The sequence below is a fragment of the Rhincodon typus genome, chromosome 29 (assembly GCF_021869965.1).
Source record: "Rhincodon typus isolate 14 chromosome 29, sRhiTyp1.1, whole genome shotgun sequence".
In the NCBI taxonomy this organism is placed as follows: Eukaryota; Metazoa; Chordata; class Chondrichthyes; order Orectolobiformes; family Rhincodontidae; genus Rhincodon; species Rhincodon typus.
The window spans coordinates 6,721,959-6,742,431 of record NC_063360.1 but is presented as its reverse complement, the minus strand read 5'-3'; the positions used below and the strand labels follow the sequence as shown (position 1 = coordinate 6,742,431).

Below are 20,473 nucleotides of genomic sequence, written 5' to 3'. Positions count from 1 at the left end.
CTAGCATTCAGGTTCAGCGGGTAATAAGGAAGGCAAACGGAATGTTAGCCTTCACTTCAAATGGAAATTTCATCATCAGCATAAATACTATTTCCCAGTTGCTTTCAGTTCTGACAAAAAGTCACAGGATTTGAAAGGTTTGAAAGGTTAACTGTTTTTCTCTCTACAGATCCTGAAAAACCTGCTCAGTTTGTCCAGCATTTTATGTTTCAGATTTACGGCATTTGCAGTTTTGTTTTATTTCCTTTTATTCGCATGCCTTTACCCACTTACTTTCTGTCTTGAAAAGATTTTTTGTGTGCTGAAAAAGATGTTCTGTAAAATTGTGCTGTAAAAAAAAAATGAGGGGGTCAGAAAAGCCTGATTGCTTCTAATCAATTTATCTTCAATAGGTCCACTGACTAACCTGTCATATTCAAATATCAAGTGTAACATCCTGGTCTCATGTTAAATGTGAATTGATATTTTGTTGTTCAAGTGTCCTTCCTTCACTAGTTTTGGATTATATTGCCACTAAACATACTTGCTATCTATGCACACAAATAATCTTGAAAATGTCTCTAATCACCATAATTGATGAGTGGGTGACATCCACTGAAATTACACTATCCCCATCACAAATATTAACATATATCGTTCTAAAGACTTATTGGCCAAGTGCAACAATTTAGTCACCACCCACATCTTCACTCTACTATTCGACCTGCTCTTTTTCCATCAATGCCACTTCTATTTGTACATCGCTTGCTAATAATATGGACTCCCAACTAGTACTGTCATGTTCATCACCATGTGGTAGCCATGACTAACATCAACTGATGCCTTGTTCAACTATCCTGGAACTACAGAGTCCAAAATACCGTGCCCCACATTTTACTGGTGTCAGGAGGATGACAAATGAATAACAGCAGTTTGTCATAAATCAGATTCATATTAAGAATTATTGCCTGCCGTTTGCAAAGCCGAATTACATTCCATCTTATCTCTACTCTACGGTCTTTGTTTTGTCCGTGCAATGAGAAGCCTTTGGTGCCAATCTTTATAAAACATAGACAGTTTTCACAGATGCGGATAATTGGTTAATTACAACAATTAAAACACGAGCTCTTCAATGCAATGCATTTCTTTAATCAAGCTTCTGTGCATCTACATCACTGAGCTGCACAAATACCTTCTTTTGGGCAATAGCCAGGATGATTTCCACATGGTTGCTTTTTATTCATCTCACATTAAGTTAATTCAAACCCTAATTTTAGACAGATTTTACATTTGCATAATTTAACTCAATTCTTGGAACAGCATTTAGAAGTGTCAATTTTATTGACTGAATAAATGCTTTGTGTCACTGTGAAAGTTTTATCTTTCAAAGAGAAACTCGCTACGTGCAATATTTCACCGTCACTCTTATTTTGTGCTAAAATCCCACATCTCTGTAGGCGATTGTTCAAAGGAAAGCAAGGGGAGCTATTCTGATGGAGCAGCATGCATTATGGGGCTCATCTCACAGGGGATAAACCTCTGTTGACATTGAATTTCTCTACTCAGACTGGAGCCTTTTGTTTCATTAGATTTCTCTAAAAAGTTAGATATTGAAACCTGGTTTAGCCCAAGTTCATGTTTTGGGAATTGCATGTTATGGCAGTCAACATTTAACATAGAACATAGAACAGTACAGCACAGTACAGGCCCTTCGACCCATGATGTTGTGCTGACCTATTATCCTACTAAGATCAATCTACCCTGCATACCCTACATTTTACTATCCTCCATGTGCCTATCCAAGAGTCGCTTAGAAGTCTCTAACGTATCTGACTCCACTACCACTGCCGGCAGCGCAACGCCCACCACTCTCTGCGTGAAGAGCCTACCTCTGACATCTCCCCTATACCTTCCTCCAATCACCTTAAAATTATGCCCCCTCGTAATAGCCATTTCCACCCAGGGAAAAAGTCTCTGACTATCCACTCTATCTATGCCTGTCATCATCTTGTACACCTCTATCAAGTCACCTCTCATCCTCCTTCACGCCAATGAAAAAAGCCCTCGCTCCCTCAACCTTTCCTCATAAGACCCCACCCTCCAGTCCAGGCAGCATCCTGGTAAATCTCCTCTGCACCCTCTCTAAAGCTTCCACATCTTTCCTATAATGAGGTGACCAGAACTGAACACAATATTCCAAATGTGGTTGAACCAGGGTTTTATAGAGCTGCAGCATAACCTCGTGGCTCTTAAACTCAATTCCCCTGCCAATGAAAGCCAACACACCATACGCCTTCTTTACAACCCTATCAACTTCTGTAGGGACTTTGAGGGATCTATGGACGTGGACCCCAAGATACCTCTGTTCTTCCTCACTGCCAAGAACACTGCCATTAACCCTGTATATTCTGCATTCAAATTCAACCTTCCAAAATGAATCACTGCACACTTTTCTGGGTTGAATTCCATCTGCCATTTCTTTGCCCAGCTCTGCATCCTGTCAATGTCCCTTTGCAACCTACAACAGCCATCCATGCTGTCCACAACTCCACCAACCTTCGTTATTTGTTACGGATTTTGTACGCATTGCACAGGTGCTAACTGGCAACACACTTCATTGTCTGAGTAAGATGTAAGTTGTAACATATAATGATATATTGTGGATATCGCCAAGTAAACAGAATTCAGATCAGCACCAGAGATAGTAGGAACTGCCGATGCTGGAGAATCTGAGATAACAAGGTGTAGAGCTGGATGAACACAGCAGGCCAAGCAGCATCAGAGGAGCAGGAAAGCTGATGTTTCGGGTCTGCACCCTTCTTCAGAAATGAAGAAGGGTTTCTGAAGGGTCCAGACCCGATACGTCAGCTTTCCTGCTCCTTTGAGGCTGTTTGGCCTGCTGTGTTCATCCAGCTCTACACCTTGTTATCTCAGATCAGCACCATTTATTTTATTAGTAACAGGAGTCACAAGAGAAGATTTTGCTTACCTGGTAATAGGGATAGAAGAGAGTACAGATTGCACAGTAGGGCTCAGTTAGTGCAGCAGATGCATTAAATTTCCTTTCGGCCAAGAAATTATATGATCGACTTTGCCAAAGGTGGGTGAGTGGTGACTTCCAGGCCTCTGGTTCACTCTGATCTTCTTCACCGGAGAAAAAAGGTATTTCTATGAGACAAAAGGCATATCAAAATTAGCACCAACATACAAACCACATCAGTTTTGTACGTCATTGGCAGCATTTGGTTCCAATATGATAACGACATAATGACAATTCATCAACATACGAAAGCAGCATTCTCATATGCTGTAAGACAACACAGTGATAAAGTATAACTGTGCTTTATAAATAACTCAAAACCAAAGCAAATGTGGACACTCTGGGGCTTATCATACACATCCATCAAGAAATATTGCAAAACAATATTTTGAAAATGTTCTAGTTTTCTTCTACTACACTTGCTAGATCATTTAAAACTTTATTCATGTGCACTGCCAACATAACTGACACAGTGTAGGTAGCTATAATCATATCAACCCTATTTCACCTTTTGTTGGACTCAAATACTTTTCATCCTTCTAATAAATGAAGAAGTGGGCCAGGTCAGATGCAGATTTAAATGCAATGATAATTCATTATCAAAATGTTAGTAAACCTTTTAGGTTCTGCTAGGCAGAAAAATCAGAAGATAATACCATATTATAATTAACTTAGCACTTTTTTATGCATGTTTTTTGGAGATGTTTAACTGATCATCTCTTTGTCATAACACACTTTAACAAATACACAAGTGCCTAGATCTCTTGTTTCTCTTTTTTCCTCCAAGGAAACATCTTGCAATCCCTTTATATTCTTCTGCCTCTAACACACACATTCGTCTCCTTGATCATCAATCATCATTTTGATGCACAATAGGTTTTCTTGCTCAGTGTGATGTTTATGTTCACTAGCATTGTCATTGCAGAACTGCCCACATCAACATCTGGAGAGTTGCAATTGCCAGAAATGGAACTGAACCAGCCTTGAAATTACTGTGCAGGTTAGAGGCTAGGAATTCTGCAGCAAATAACTCTCTAACTTGAACCAAGTCACCCCTCACTCTTCTAAACTCCAGTGGAAACAAGCTCAGCCTGTCCAACCTATCCTCATAAGACAAACCGCTTATCCCAAGTCTCAACTTAGTAAACAAGCTCTGAGCTGCTTCCAATGCATTTACATCCTTTCTTAAACGAGGCATACAAATTCATGGACACTTGCTGTCTTCCTTCTGTGCATTCCGCCCATTGTGTTCGCACCAGTCATGGAGTTGTACAGCATGGAAACAGACCCTTTGGTCTAACAAGTCCATGCTGACCATAATCCCAAACTAAATTAGTCCCGCATGCCTGTTCCTCACCCATATCACTCCAAACATTTCCTAACCATGTACTTATCCAAATGTCTTTTAAACACTAACTGTACCCACATCCACCGCTTCCTCAGGAAGTTCATTCCACACGTGAACCACCTTTGGTGTAAAAACATTTGCCCCTCATGTCTTTTTTAAATCTTTATCCTCTCACATTAAAAATATGCCCCCAGTCTTGAAAACCCCATCCTAGGGAAAAGACAACTACCATTAACTCCATCTATACCCCTCCACTATTTTATAAACTTCTAAGGTCACCTCTCAACCTCTTACACTCCAGTGGAAAAAAAGGTCCCAGCCTTTGCTTATAACTCAAACCTTCCACACCCAGCAACATCCTGGTAAATCTCTTCTGAACCTTCTCCAGCTTAATAATATCTTCCTATAACTGGGCAACCAGACCTGGACACAATATTCCAGAAGACACATACAACAACACTAATGCCATTTTCCAGCTGTTGGTTTTAAGCCCTGGAGGATATGGTAATGCAAGTGAATATCTAAACACTGATCAAATGTTGCAAGAGTTTCTAACTCAACCACCCTTTCAGGCAGTGAAATCCAGACTCCCACCACAGTCTGGGTGAAAGGCTTTCCCTTCTGAACTTTCTACCACTTTCTATCTTAAATCTATGTCTTGATTACTGACCCCTCTACAGAGTAAAATGTGCCTCCTTATCGGTCTTATTTGTGGCTGCGATAATCTTACGCACTCTTACAGGTCACCTCCCAATCTATATAGCTCCAAGGAAAACAACTCACTCAATCCAATTTTCCTCATGGCTCAGGCCCTCCAGCCCAGGTAGCACCCTGGGAATTATCCTCTGTATAATCTCTAGTGCAATCACATTATTTCCTTCATGTGGTAATAAGAACGGAATTCAACTCCAGTTGCAGCCTATTCAGTATTTTATACAATTATAGCATTATTTCCTTGTAATCTGCGCTGCCGATAATAAAGGCACGTATCCCATATCGCAAATCTACCCGCCCTGCTAAATTCAGGGATCGGCAGATCTTCAGACCAAGATTCCTCTGTTGTTCAACAAGAACAGAAATTACTGGAGAAATGCAGCAGGTCTGGCAGCACCTGGGACAAAGCAGAGTTAATATCTGGTCCAGTGATCCTTTCTCAGAACTGACGGTAGCTAGGAACAGATAATTTATATGCTGCAGATAAAGACTGGGGGAAAAGGAGAAGTACGGGATAAGTGGAGATGGAGCCCAGAGAGAACAGCAGTTAGGGAGGCAAAGGGATGAACAAAAGGTGAGCCAAGGAGAAAGAAAAGCTGATTATTAGGGACCACCAATAGGTAAAAATGGTTGGCTATGCTGAAAGCAGCCCATGTCACGAAAGGGCCAGCACCGTGGGAGTGGATAAAGGGCATGAAAGAAGCGTTCATGGCCTAAAGTTATTGAACTCAGTATTGAGTTCTGAAGGCTGTAGGATCCCCAAGTTTCTGTTTGTAATCTGTTCATTGATATCCACTTGCAGTCTGTAGCTCTCCTAGTCACTATTTACCACTCTATCAATTTTTGTCATCCGTGAACATCTCGATCATATCCCTTACACTGAAGTGCAAATCATTAATCTACACCACAAACAGCAAGGGATCCAGCACCAAGCACCGCAGAACCCCACTGCAAATAGACTTTCAATCACAGAAACATCCCCCATCATCAACTTTCACTTCCGCTCAGCCGATTTGGATTCAATGTGCCACATTGCCACGCACAGCAATGGGCTCTTAATTTCTTGGCCAGTCTGTTATGAGGGCTCTTATCAAAAATTTTGTTACAGTCCAGGTAGACCACATAAATGCATTGCCCTCATCGACATTTCTGATTACCTCCTCAAAAATGATTCTGTTAACAAATACACATTGCTATCGCTGATTAATCAGTGTCTTTCCAAGTGCAGATACATTCAGTCCCTCAGAAGTCTTTCTAACACCACCACCACCGAGATGGTACTGACTGGCTTACAATTCTTGATCAATCACTTTTCTGAAAAAAAAAATGGGACAATGTTAGCAATCATCTAGTCCTCTGTCATCTCACCTCTGATCAGAAACGATTTTAAAATTACTGCCAGGGCACTCATATCTCCACTTTTGGTTCCCTCAACAGCCTGGGTTACATCTCATCCATTTTTTAAGCTGCTAAACCTGCTAGAACCTCAACTCTCTATGCCTATTTCTTTCAATATCGTACAGTCCTCTGCCCTGATCCCCATGTCAGTGTCATTCTTTGCCATTGTGAAAACCAACGCAAAGTATTCACAGAGGACTGTGTACATATCTTCCAGATCCACATACAGATTGCTTGGATAATCTCCAATGGGAATTACTTGTAATTCTCTTGCTATTTGCTCTCCACAAGAATCATCTCTCATGCACTCTCTCAGCTTTCCTTCTTTTAACTTCCTCCCTGGCACTTTTTATACTCTGAGGGACTCTGTATTGAACCCGGAGTTCCCTTTTTGTCTTAATCCCAACCTTTACATCTCTTGACACCCAGTGTTCCTAGTTTTCCCTTCACCCTTTGTCATTACAGGAATATATCTGCCCTGTATTCTTGCTATGTTCTCCTATGTCCCCACTGCTCTGACAGTTTAATGTGCAAATGGTTACTCTCGGCAGATACTTGGAAAAAATTGTATCACAGTTTTAACTAAATTGGCCTTTCCCCAGATTAGAACATTTATTTTCAGCCCACCTTTATGCTTTTCATGACTACCCTCAATCTAACTGAGTTACGGTCACCATCTCCAAAATGCTCCCCTGTCAATTTGTCTTTACCTGTTTGGGCATGTTTCTAAATATTATACCTAGAACCGCCACCTCCCTTCCCAGGCTTTCCATAAGTTGCTAAAAAAAATTCTCCTGGATGCAATTTAAGACAAAGCAGACCTCTTGTTTGGCAACCCACTATCAATATTCACATAGCTGAAGTGATAGATAAGCAGGATTTGGTGGGGATGGTATTGGAGGGTCAGAGTTCTGGATGAGTTAGGCTTTTTTGCAGTGCAGTTACAGAAATGATTAGATGTTGGTCCTGCATGTGATAAAACTATGGATTTTGGTTTATGGATTGGATGGGGCAAATTGAGATATAATGGGTAACATATCGGAGATGGGTGATTTTGCGACTGAAGAAGGTCAGATCTCTTAACTACGTAACAGACAAGAGACTCAGCATTCAGAGAAGGACTGGTATTACTTTAAAAAAACTTCTACCAAAACAAATGATTAAAGACCTCCAAATATGAAATTAATATTTGCATTTAGAAAAAAAACTTAAAATAATGAGATTGGTGGTCACTGACAGCCAGCAGCATTGAAAGACTTCAACAATGCTTCAAGTGAATATGCTTTTCATTTTTTCTTTTAGGAAGAATCACTCCCAAATGCACCCAGATTAAAAAAAGTGAGAATTAATGCTGCATTATAGTTAGCTTTGTGTCACATTAAGCTCATTTCACATCATATCCTTTATGGCCATCAATAAAAAGCATGAATACAGTTTTTCCATGAGCATGAAATGATGCTAAAGGAGGAAAGGTAGAATTTGAACCCACTGCCTCATCATCATCTAATGACATCACCCATGACTCAGTTGATTGTGGGTTCAAGTCCCCCCCAGAGATTCCAACACAAAATCTAGGTTGATGGTTCAGTGACATACTATGAAAGGGCGACACCACATCTTATCATCCTTGAATGAGAAACTAAATGGAGCCTCTTCTCTCACGCAGATATAAAAGATCACATGACACAATTTTGAAAAGCAATGAGGTAGTTCTCCATAGTGCTATTAACAACACCTGTCCTCAACCAATATCAATAAACAGATTTGGTTAAAAACCTGAAGTGGCAACTTTGTTTCTATCTTCATAGATGCAGCAAGACCTGCTGAGTATTTGTTGTTTTTCAGTTTTTATTTCTTATTTCCAATAATTACAATTTTTTTAAACAACATATGATGTGGTCTTTATCTATATTACTATTTGAGACCTTGATGTGTGCACATTAGCTGTGGTCCCTAAATTACAACAGTGATTACAGTCATGAAGTACTTCTGAAGTGTAAGATCTGAGAGAGGAAGCAAGAGATAGGGAGAGCTCAGGCTGAAGAGGGTGATTGAGCACAGTAGGTGGCAGGGGCATGCTGGAGAAAGCACGTGCAGGCAAGACAGATAAGAGTGCACACACAGAATGAGAGACAGTGCAAGGCAGTAGCAGGATGAAAGAGAGAGGCACACAGTGTTCAAGGTGAAAGAGCAAGCATGGGAAGAGATAACAAGTTAACTTGTAAGGGTAAGAAAAAAGCTGTCAATATATTTTATACGGAGTACAGTTATCAGCAAGTTTAAGCTTGTTATTTAGTTTCTAGATCAGCTCATGCAAAGCAAAAGCAAATGAACACAGGATAGTGAGAGAAAGAGAGCACGCGGGGTGATAGACCGTGGGGAAAGAGGGAACACAAGGACAGGCTAACAGGAGTGGCCGATGGCAAAAATGTATGAAAGGCTGGTGCAATAGCACAGGAGGGGAAGACGTTGAGAATGAAGTGAGAGAGATAAAACTAAAAAACAGAGGTAAGAAAAAACAAACGGCATGGAAGAAGGAAGAGAGGTGTAAAAGACTCTGTAATGGAAGAGAGAAGAAGTTGTAGCTGTGGACAAGAGAGAGGTCCTGTTAGAAAGAAAAAGCAAGAAATCACAAATGTTTTAACACCAAGCAGGGTATCCACTCCTGGTCGTGATCCAAACTTTCTTGAAAAATCTGCGCATGAATGTGAATCAACAAAGGATCAGCCTGAGCTGACTACATCAGTACGATTCCTTCCAAATATTCAAGCGTCTATTTGTATTATTGAGTTTTCTCTATAAATGACAGTTGGCAGTCACATGATAAGGCTATAATCTAAAGCTTCTGGTGTTCAATTGCTTTTGCTTTGCATGAACTGACCTAGAAACTAAATTACAACCTTAAATTCATTGATAACTGTCTGTTACTCAGTATGAAATATACTGACAGCTTTTTTCTTGTTCTAACAAATGAACTGAATAGGAGAACTGGTCATGAGTCAAGATGTAAACAGATAAAAACATTATGGTAAAAAATTTAAATGAATACACATCATGTCCAATATTTAATCACCGAACAGCTGCCAACTGCAGTCTCGGAATGGATGTTTTCCTGACTATTCTTGGACAAATTGCCAGTTGAAGTCAGAGAAATGTGGTTGATGTGAAGCCCTTTCTCTCACATGGTGGTAATCATCTTAGAGATACATTAGAGTTTCAGTTATCTGAGAAGCTACAAATGACAGCTCCTGCTGACCTGCTCAAAATGACTTTGAAGGTGGGTAATTGGAAGTCATGATCCTTAAATCAATAACTGTCATTGAAAGCAAAACCACAGGGAGCCTGACTACAACACCGACAGTGTGTTTCCAAATTAACCTTAATTCCTTTGATTGCCAATGGAGTCCCCCTCAGCAACTTGCAATGTTTGTCTCGACTCATATTTGGTCAAGAGGCTTTGTGTTGTCTCAACAAACATTGGGCTGAATCTTACCATATTATGTCAGATTGTTATTTTCATCGAGTTACCTGGAAAGTTTCTATTGAGCTTTCTCACTTTGTTTTCCCAAATGTGAATCTGAACTCAGTTCCACTATTCCCCTTAGCTAGAAATATTCACCACTGCCTGGATATCCTAGGACCCCAGTGCTGACATCTTTAAAAGGCCGTTAAACATCAAATCAAACACTGACAGTCCGAAGCTACCCTGCATGGTTCATGACATTTCCCCCAGGCGTGACAGAGATGGGAAATTAGCACCCCACTTTGGGAACAGGGAAGTTCTAGTCCACAGTGTGCTGCAGAGAGATGCCCTCCACTTCCACCAGGGCTGGCAGAAAAGGCCATAATAAGAGATACTGTGAGCTTGAAGTGGCACCCGGTCTTAGCTGATGGAACAGACAGCAGTGCAGAAAGGTCAATGACCTTCTCCACTGCACCAGGTTAAGTGCCAGTATCATCTTTGTTTGTTCACATGCAATCTGTGCTACTGCATCCTCCTCACAACAAGCCTCATGCTCTACCCCTCTCACTTATACATGCAACATTTTCCATGCAACACTTGTCCCCCCCAAAACCATTACCCCCAACTTCAAACTTCCCTGGAAGTGGATGACACTGGAGTTTTAGTCTCAACTGGAATTAAATCAAGAAAAGGGGCCAATAAAAAAAGAATAATGTTGCCTTTCTAGTTATCAACGAATTATAAATCCATCTCTTGGGTATACTTCATTATTCTAAATTTCAGCCCAGACTTCTAGTATAGAATCTTGACATTCCACACAAATTTCCACACTAATACAGCAATTGTAGCTCCCTTACTTCCTGCCAATAGAGATTCAAGTGGTTTCAATAAGACTAACTGTACATGTTCCTGATGTAAATTCATCGAGCTGAGATTTTAGCACTACCTTTCCCTGTCCACTAATTATGCCGAACCTGCTGGCATTCATTTTCCGCTTACATTTCAAATGATCCATTGTTCCTTTTAGGAGTTACTCCAGTAAGAAGCTGAGAAAAAAACACTCGGCCATCATTGTGTGATTTAGCAGCACAGTAGGAACATTGTTTGATCTTTAAGTTGCATTGCAAAATAAATAAGTTTCTTGCAGACAATAGACAAGCACCACTGAAACCAGTGAAAACACTGGCAGGAAAAGGGCAAGGGATAAAAACAGCAGTAACTAGGATTTGTTTACACCAGCAATGTGATACTGAATACTAATTGATGGACAAAAGCTTAATACATTGATGAGAATAGACATAACAGTTTGTCAGCTAATGCTCTATTGGATAAACTTTACTGTTCCGAAATTTACATGGACACACTGTTTAAACACTAGTCCTGCATTACTCAATAGATCAGAAACTTAATAGATAAGATATATTTCTGTAGCTGACTGGCTCACTGTTGTAATGCACAGAAGATGCTTTGTCAATGGATGAGTTACTGTTATATAATTATCATACCACATGGATTCACAGCCTATCAGTTTGGACAAAAAATAAGTCAGCCTCCATCATACTTTTTAGGTTTGAAAGTAGTGTGATTCCCAAATTATCAACAAAGGTACTGTTTCTTCCTTCCATCCACCTGTTGCCTCTTTATCCCTCTACCCACATCCCAAGATGGATCCACTGCTTCATCCTTTGCACTGCAACGTCTACAACTGAGCCACATTAAATTGAGGATGAATTCCCTCTTTTGATTGAAAGAAAACGGCTAGCTACATTGGGGAGGAATGGAGAGAAGGCAGAGTGACAGATGAAAAACATCATTTGAGCAAACTGCTTACAATTAGCAACATGATGCAACATAATGGACAGTAATGAAAAGAAATTGGTTTGTCAAATCAAAATGAAAGTGGAAAATCATTCATATCTCAAACAGAAAATAAACACTTACCTAAAAATAAAAACAGACAAATATTCATGTATTCAACAAAACACTGAAACATTTAGGTGGCCCTGTCTATCAGGTAGTCATGAGGAGAACACTTTATAGTCTGCTGCAAATCATATAGTCAGAAATTGCAATCTGTGTTTTGGCCTTTCTTTTTCACAAGTTACTTTAATGATGTATTGTAGCTCGTGATCCACATGCTACATCACGGTAACCAGTAATGATAGCACACTGATTGCTCTGATTACTGCAATTGCTACAGCAGGTTGTCGTACAGTTAAGTCCCAATTTTATTCCCACTTGAAAGAATAGTTTATTCATACAGTAAATCTGAGATGTGCACTCAAGTGTCTAACACAGTCATTTTCAGTAAAATTTGTTTTATGCTTGCACTACCAGATAGAACCATTCAGCTCAACCCAGCTTTAGATAAATATATTAAATAGTTTACTCTTCAGCCGTCCTATTAAGTTTCATATTGAGACAGCAAATCTCTCAATCTGTGATTTCCTACCCCAGTAAATTTTATATTATTTTTAAGATGATGCATATATTTTTCTACTTTTACACAATGTTTAAACTTTAATATTCCAATTACTGAGTTTGCTGCATATTTTAAGCAGATCCTTCAGCCAATCATAATGCCTCCCTGAAGTGTGGGGAGATAATTGACTTCTCTGCTCCTTGGCTTTCTACAGTTCAACTCTGACTGAAAAGATATTGAAAGGAGAACCGCACCTTGTGATCATTCCTACATGAAACTACTCAAAGTACCAACGCACTCATTTCAAATCTCAATTCCTCATGCAAAACATTTGGTGTCAATTATTTCACTGTGGACTAATATTCTTTGCTGTCGGTATCTAATACTATCACTTATGTGACACTATCTTGTGAAGCAGCTTTAGGCCACGTCATATTCTGCATGTTTGGCATTATACTGAAGATTACTAATACGCAGGAGGTGGGGACAGCGTACTCTGTAGCTCCCACAAAGAAAATGTCAGTGATTGAATCAGGTAACGATGGCAGCAGGCAGATAAATCTACATAGCTCACAGTTCAAACACACCACACGCAGCACTGGCAATAGGTGCTTCTCTACTGCAATGAGTAAATTATTTTAGAATTAATCCCACATGTGACAGTTGAAGACTGAATCTCTGATACACTGAAAGAAGATGACGGCATAAATACTCCCAGAATTAACTAACTGTATGGTGATTCAAGAGATCTTGAAGTATTACTGGACTGGCCATCTTAACATGAAACAGTCACTGATGAGCAAGTCAATGACACAAGTAAAATACAAAACGACATCAGTAAATAGGGAGATTTAGGAGTCAGGTGAATGCTGTGATGGACAGCTAGAGATTGTACTAAAATAGGGTAAAAAGCCTGTTCACTTATCTCAGATCAATAGTAACACTCATGCCTTTGAGGAAAGTTGTAGTTTCAAGCTGCAAGCTTCACATGATAGGCGTGTGCAACATCTCTCAGGTGAAACATTAAACAGAGACCCCAATATCCCTTCTGAGAAGGGCACAAGATCAGGTATTGAAAGCTAGTCTCAGTGATGGAGATCATCAAATTATTACTTTAAATGCCCTTTGAAATGGCCTAGCAAGCCACTCAGTTTGAGGCAATTAAGGGTGGACAACAAGTGCTGACTTTATCAGTGATGCCCACATCCCATGTAAGAATAAGGTAAAATAAGAGATACCACAGCACAATTCAAAGTAAAACGTGACTTCTTCCATGTCCTTTTGACTTTGATCCTTCAAGCATCACCATTAAGAATGGATTATCAAGGCATTTATTGTATTCTTTTTGTGGGAGCTTGCTGTCACACTACCTCTACTGACTAGAGTTCAAAAGTAAGACATTTTACACCATCCTAAGGATATGAAAGACACTGTTAAACACAAGTAGTTTTGCTCTGACACAACTGATGCAGCTGAATAGCTTCAGTGGTTTGCCAAGATGATTTGAAATCTCGACACCATCACCACCTTCTCGTGTTTTTTTTTGTAAATCTGTAAACTGGAATATTCTGTATTAGATAGAAACATAAAAAATGGCCTGCTCCACCATTCATTATTCAACTCAGCACCCTGTTCCCACTTTCACCCTATACCCTTTGATCTCTTTAGACCAAAGAACTACATCTAGTTCCTTATTGAAAATATTCAACATTTTGGCCTCAACTGCTTTCTGCGGCAGAGAAGCCCACACTGAGTGAAGAAATTTCTCATCTCAGACCTAAATGGACTACACAGTACCTTAGGCTGTGGTCTCTGGTTCTGGAATCCCTGGTCATCTGGAACATCCTGCCTGCATTTACCCTGTCTAGTTCAGTTAGAAATGTATAGATTTTCCCCACCCAATTCTTCTAAATTCCAGTGAACATAGGCCTAATCCATGCAGTCTCTCTTTATATGTCAGTCCTACCAACCCAGGAATCACAAGTTTCAGAATGTTGGAAGGATACACTGCTAAAGCTCAGCATGGGAGAGGATTAAAGTTTGAAATGTGAGATACATTCATTGACATTTCGACAATCTCGTGTGAATTTAAGAGTGTGAAGTAAACAGGTGGCTTTCCACAAGCAATACTTTTTTTAATGTTACAAATAAACCTCAATGAAGAGAATGACATTGTATACAGGATTCCAGCCAGGAGTATGCAGTTGACACTCCTGATTTAATGAACCCATTGCTCCCTTGAGGCATCTGTCATCTCTTTAGATCATGTATAAAAATCCATCAAGATTACTGACAAACACCACAAGGGAGCTGAAAGGACGGCTCCGTTAGCTGACAAGTAAGTGAAGCAAACAGAACTGAACTGTTATTGCATTAGGTGGGCAGCAGTCACAACAGAATGCATTAAATTCAAATTAAACTTTTTTTGTTACTGTTCATTCCATCAGAACCTTTTCAGATGTCAGCAAGACCTTTATTGTTACTGTTGGAATACATAAAGTAGATTCAACCTTTAGGGTTGCACTGAAGATTTATTCTGTAATAAGCTGTGAATTTTACTTATTTGTTACTTGTGATTTATTTAGGTACCAATTTTATCCATTTCAAAGGCTATCACTTGCAAAATGACTCAATTGAAGAGAGGGGTATACTGAACTCAAGGACAAACTTCTGTAAATTAAAACAGAGAAATAAGGGGTTGCTGTTTTCAATTTTCTTCCCATTCCTCAAATTTGCTATGCAAGTCACTTCACTTAACACAAGCATGACTGCCTGGTTCTGGAAAGTGATCCAAGGATTTTAATGAAAAAGAACACAGAATTAAGTAACTACAAAGTTACTAAGTTTTGTTTAAACATTCACACCAAGACTGGGCTCACTTACACTTGGCTTTTCCACGTCTCCATTTGCACTTTGATTTGATATGAACGAATTGAAGAAACTGTTTAAAAGACTGGTCATGTAATGGATTTTAAAACATCATGCCAAGGAAATAAGATTTGTTCTTGTGATATAAACTGTGATTTATACATATTTTTAAAAAATTATTTACTGCCAGTTTGGGTTTTGTTTCAGCAAGGGACCTCTTCATTAAAACCAAAACAAAACAAAACAAACTATGGTCTATCAAGCCAGGTTCCTGTCTGGCATCTGACTTGTCCAGTATTAACATCAGCTGGGAGCATAATGTTCTATCCTTAGCAGTGCACACATCAAATTCTCTGGGCTAAGTCTCCCTCACAAATTAATGGTAGCTGCATGCCAAATGCCATTAATTATGAGCACGTTGACTAGGAAGTTCGGAAGAAGAGAAACACCATAGCTGGATTTACATTGAGGACGATATTGCATTGTTGGTGGTAAGCCTGCCTCCACTCAGCCAGCTTGCCCACTGATTTTTCATGCAACAACTCTTTAATTAGCATGCAGTGGAAAATCAGTGGCTGCTGCATAGGGAGAAGGAAAAAGAACCTGTACTGAAAGTCTTCACCTTTGCAACGGTAAATTACAAATGAAGATGAATATAAGGTTGACATTTCCATCACATATGCCAAAGTGTCACAAACTGCATGATGTCTAAAGTGAATAATTGTGCTGTGATTATCAGGGAACTTCTTAAAATGTGTTTTTAACTTTCAAATAAAAAAAAATTAGTATATTTACTGATTCAGCTGTGTTGATGCCAACAGGACAGGTGGTCTCTGCCAGTGCTGCGGGTAGGCCAAGGAAATGGCGTACGCCTAAAATCTGATTGGGGCCAGGCTGAAGAGCAACTGTGAAGGGATGAGGGGGGATTTGGGATGGACCCAAAGAGGAAGAGAATGGGATGGTGGAGGTGGAGGTAGATGTAAGGAAGAAAATCCTTGGGCAGGGCTCTTCAACTTGGACCATGACCGGAAAAAGGCACACCCCCTACAACAGCCTACAGACTGCAGGTTGGACAACGTTTCCTCCCAACACTCAGTAAATTACAACAGCAATAGGAAGAGATCCTTATTTAAGTATTAAGGCCTTGGCTAGACAGTAGGCAAGCAATAAGAATGCAATTGTAAAATTATGATGGGAGTAGGTAGGCTGGCAGCAGGGAGAGTACCAACACCACATGCTCTAATATATGGGTCTACCCAGCTCTTTCCCATCCACAAGCAGCCCATAAAAGTCAGCCCCAAGGGTTGCAAATTTCTGCCTTCTGCCTCACACAAAAACCACCTTATCTCAGCTTTCCCATTCATTTGGAGAACTTACTGGATTTCCCTCATATTTGCTACAGTACTTTAGGACTTATAATTAACAAATTTATAAATCAATGTGACAATCATTAATGCAAAACCAATCAATTTTTCCATCCCAGGAGACAATTTAAACTGTTCAATCTTACTCCTGTATGTAGTAAATTGTTCTTACAGATGCTAAAACAATTGGTTTTAATTACATTTTTCTTATTGTTCCTTTCTATCCTTTTATTTCTCTCAATTTAAACTTCCTTTCCCTTACTCTTTTCATAAAAGATTTGATTCCTTTTAATCATCACCATCCAAACTCTGTTCTCAATCCTTTTTGTTGATTAAATATGGAGACAATGTTAACTCTATCAAAGAGGTCCCAAATGGTCAACTGTCCTCATTGTGCTTTGATCAGTTTGCATTTTCTGCAATTTGTAGAATGAATTATGTTCAAAATGTAGTTTGCTTGCAGAAGGTGAACTAACAGCGCATACTGCAAAATATCCCACCACAGCAACTGTTGAACAATTATGTCTGTGGGGTAGCGAAAGATTTGGGGCCAGTTTCTAATCAAGATTAAGGCAGAACACTGGAAGAGTGCAAAAAGTAAGTATCAAATTTAAGAAATGGCTTGAAAACTTACCATAGTGTAAGTATACTATTATCAATCATTTGATTTTAAAGGGAACACTTAAATGTATGAGGAAAGAGTAGAATTAATTTTTTTTCAACATTTGTCATAGGTATGATGGGAATGTCTGAATGTCTCCTTTAGTGCTGTACTTTTTAAGAAATACCGTCCATCTGTTTCAAAAGGATTTATTTGAATATTGCTAATTTCTATTTTTATTGCATAAAGAGCATTACAAGGCTGCAACGGGAGCAGTAATGTGGCAAGCTAACATCCTTCAAAAATAAGTTAAATAATAATTAAAAAGAAAAATGAATGATCAGCAACAGGACAAATGGAAGGCAAACAGTAAACTATTCTAACCAGGAACCTGATAAATAGGAAGAAAAAGAAAACATGAGGCAAGACAAAATTAAAATAAAGGAAAAAAGAAATGAGTTTCTTTATGAACAGCAGATAATGCCCCAATGCACACATATACGCTGCTACAGCTGTGCTCCTCTTCTAAAGGTCAGCTTTAGCATGGCAATAGTGAAGCTTTAAAGCAAAAGGTTACTAACCTGTTGACTGAGAAGGGGGAAAAAAAAGCTCTTACTGGAAAACCTCTCCTTTGCATTGGCAGATGAAGACGAGAAAGCTGACATTTCCACTACACATGCCATTGAATCACAAATTGCATGATGTCTAAAGTTAGTAATCATGCTGCGATTATCTGGGAAACTTTTTTATTGAGTTAATATACTTCAGCTGCTGGCTGAAGAAACTAGCTCAAGGCTCCTGTACAATTCTTCTAGGATACCAATAACTTGACAAATATTGAGGCAATAAACCTGATTTTTGACAAACTTTTTTTTAAAAGAAAGAAGATGGTGTTAGGGATATATTTGAAGTTCAGGAAATTAATCAGTTTAATTGTACTCCGCTAATTATAGCTCACCATTAACCAGAGTGTTGTGTCCAATTCCTTTATAATAAGATCACACCACTGAGGGTGCACTGCAAAAACTTTGACATGTCCGCATAAAGCACTCATTAGTCAATCACTCGCACACAGACCTTTATACTTCCAAATTCCTATAATGCAATGTCAACTTTGGGGTTTATAAAGGTAAAGAATCTCAAATGTTAATTGCTTTGTAAATGAAAGACTGTCCATCAAGCACAGCTTAATGTTATAATGGAACAATACTGTTCTGACATATTCAGTTTAATTTATGCGTTTATGGCTCATTAGTTCAAGTATTAATGTTTCCCAAGAATAACACTAGGATTTTTCAATCTTTTGCATAGACCCTAAATAGCCTTATTATTTAAACAGTTCACCTGTGATGAAATCAGGACATGCTTTACATTAATTTTCATGACAATTCCCTTCTATACTCTACTTAACTGTACAAAGTGCAGCACCAGAAGGAATAAGGGAGCCAGTACATTGGGCACAGATTTGAACAGAATACTGGGAACAGCATTAACGTGCTGTTGTTTGTGAATGGCAGCACAGTATGGCAATTCGAATTGTGGGATTGCACAGATGCACTTTGTCATCCACTTTTTTGCTACAGATTAAATGCTATATTCATTAGTCTCCTTCAGATTCAAATCTCAGTGTCTACATTTCAGTCCTCTTGAAATCATGATTTGTACATCTTTCATTGGGCCACTGAAAATCTTAACTACATCAAGTGATACAGCGTGAAATTCAACTTTGATAGGAACATAAAACGGATGGTATATAGCTCAATTTTCTTTTCCCTTAAGTTGAACGAAGTCAGGCAAGTATAACTGCATTCACATTCCAGTTGATACTGGTGAGATAAAAGGTGTGAGATTCATAGGTGCTATTCTTTAAAAAAAAACGAATTTGGAATTGGGTGTTGGTATTTTAAACAAAAGTGGTTGAAATTAGTTAGGTCGGTCTTTCCAGAACTACAACTTTAAAACTTCTATATGTCAGAGAGAATAGGTTACTGCAAGGATTCCAAGAGTATTGTTGAAAGTTTATTTATATTGTGGGGTCTTATAAAAGGAGAGAAAAAAAAAGTTATTAGTATAGCAGGGTCTAGGATGGGGAAGTTTTTAAAATAATTTAGTTAAAAAGGCTTTTTGGTTTAGATTGAAGGAGACTGACCGAAATCAGATGCAAGTATAGTATCTCATAGAAAAGATTGTTCAGTTAAGGGAATAAGTTAGCTCAGTGTATTGATTATAGCTTGTGAAAACTCCAGGCCTGATGTTTTTGGATAGAACCTGCAGATTATTCAAAACCGAGAAGGTTTAAGATCTCAGTTGTGTGTATGTTCAAGGGAAAGGTCTTCACAGCTCTCAAGACAGACCAAAAAGAAGCAATGAACGCAAGTTTACAAATAGGGGAGTAGATGGAATTTTGTTTTGTCTTGTGTTTTTAAATCTTTCAATGTGTGCATAGCCTTTGGTTTGTTTTATTTTATTTTATTTTATTGCATTTTGCATGTCATTTCCTTCTGCTTCATTGTTAAAACCAAGTTGGCAGCTTCATATGTCTATGTTTCCTTGAAAGACTGCCAAGTAATTTTTTTTTGAAACCCTACCAAGCCAGATTTAATTCTGGGATCTGACTTATCCAGTAGTAAAGCAGTGAGATCATAACATTCCCACAATTTCTTTTGAATTTTTACGACTTTAACAACTACTATCTCTTGCCTTTGATACCTCCAGCTTTCAACATCTTTCATTCATCAAAATACTTAGAAACATAGAAAATTGGAGCAGGAGAAGGCCATTCAGTCCTTCGAGCCTACTCCGCCATTCTTCACGATCACGGCTGATCATCCAACTCAATAGCCTAATCCTGCTTTCTCCCCAAAACCTTTTATCCCATTCACCCCAAGTGCTATATCTAATCACCTCCTGAATACATTCAATGTTTTGCCATCAACTACTTCTTGTGGTAATGAATTCCACAGGTACACCACTCTTTGGGTGAAGAAATATCTCATCTCCATCCTAAGTTGTCTGCCCGCATCCTCATACTGTGACCCCTGGTTCTGGACACACCCACCATTGGGAATATCCTCTCTGCATCTACCTTGTCCAGTCCTGTTAGAATTTTAAGTCTCAATGAGATCCCCCCTCACTCATCTCAACTCTAGCTAAAACAATCCCAACCTAGTCAATCTCTCCTCATACGTCAGAACTGCCATCCCTGGAAACAACCTGGTAAATCTTCGCTGCACTCCCTCGAGAGCAAGAGCATCCTTTCTCAGAAAAGGAGACCAA

At 39.1% G+C, this 20,473-nt stretch overlaps 1 protein-coding gene across 1 annotated transcript in view; it reads right to left on the bottom strand.

The window, feature by feature from the left end:
* Positions 1-20,473, bottom strand: part of LOC109935489 (lysine-specific demethylase 4B-like) — a 112,525-nt gene that overhangs the window by 62,519 nt on the left and 29,533 nt on the right. Inside the window, exon 6 of the mRNA XM_048613895.1 lies at positions 2,969-3,147. Coding sequence (XP_048469852.1) covers positions 2,969-3,147 — 179 coding nt within the window. The remainder of the gene's footprint in view (positions 1-2,968; positions 3,148-20,473) is intronic.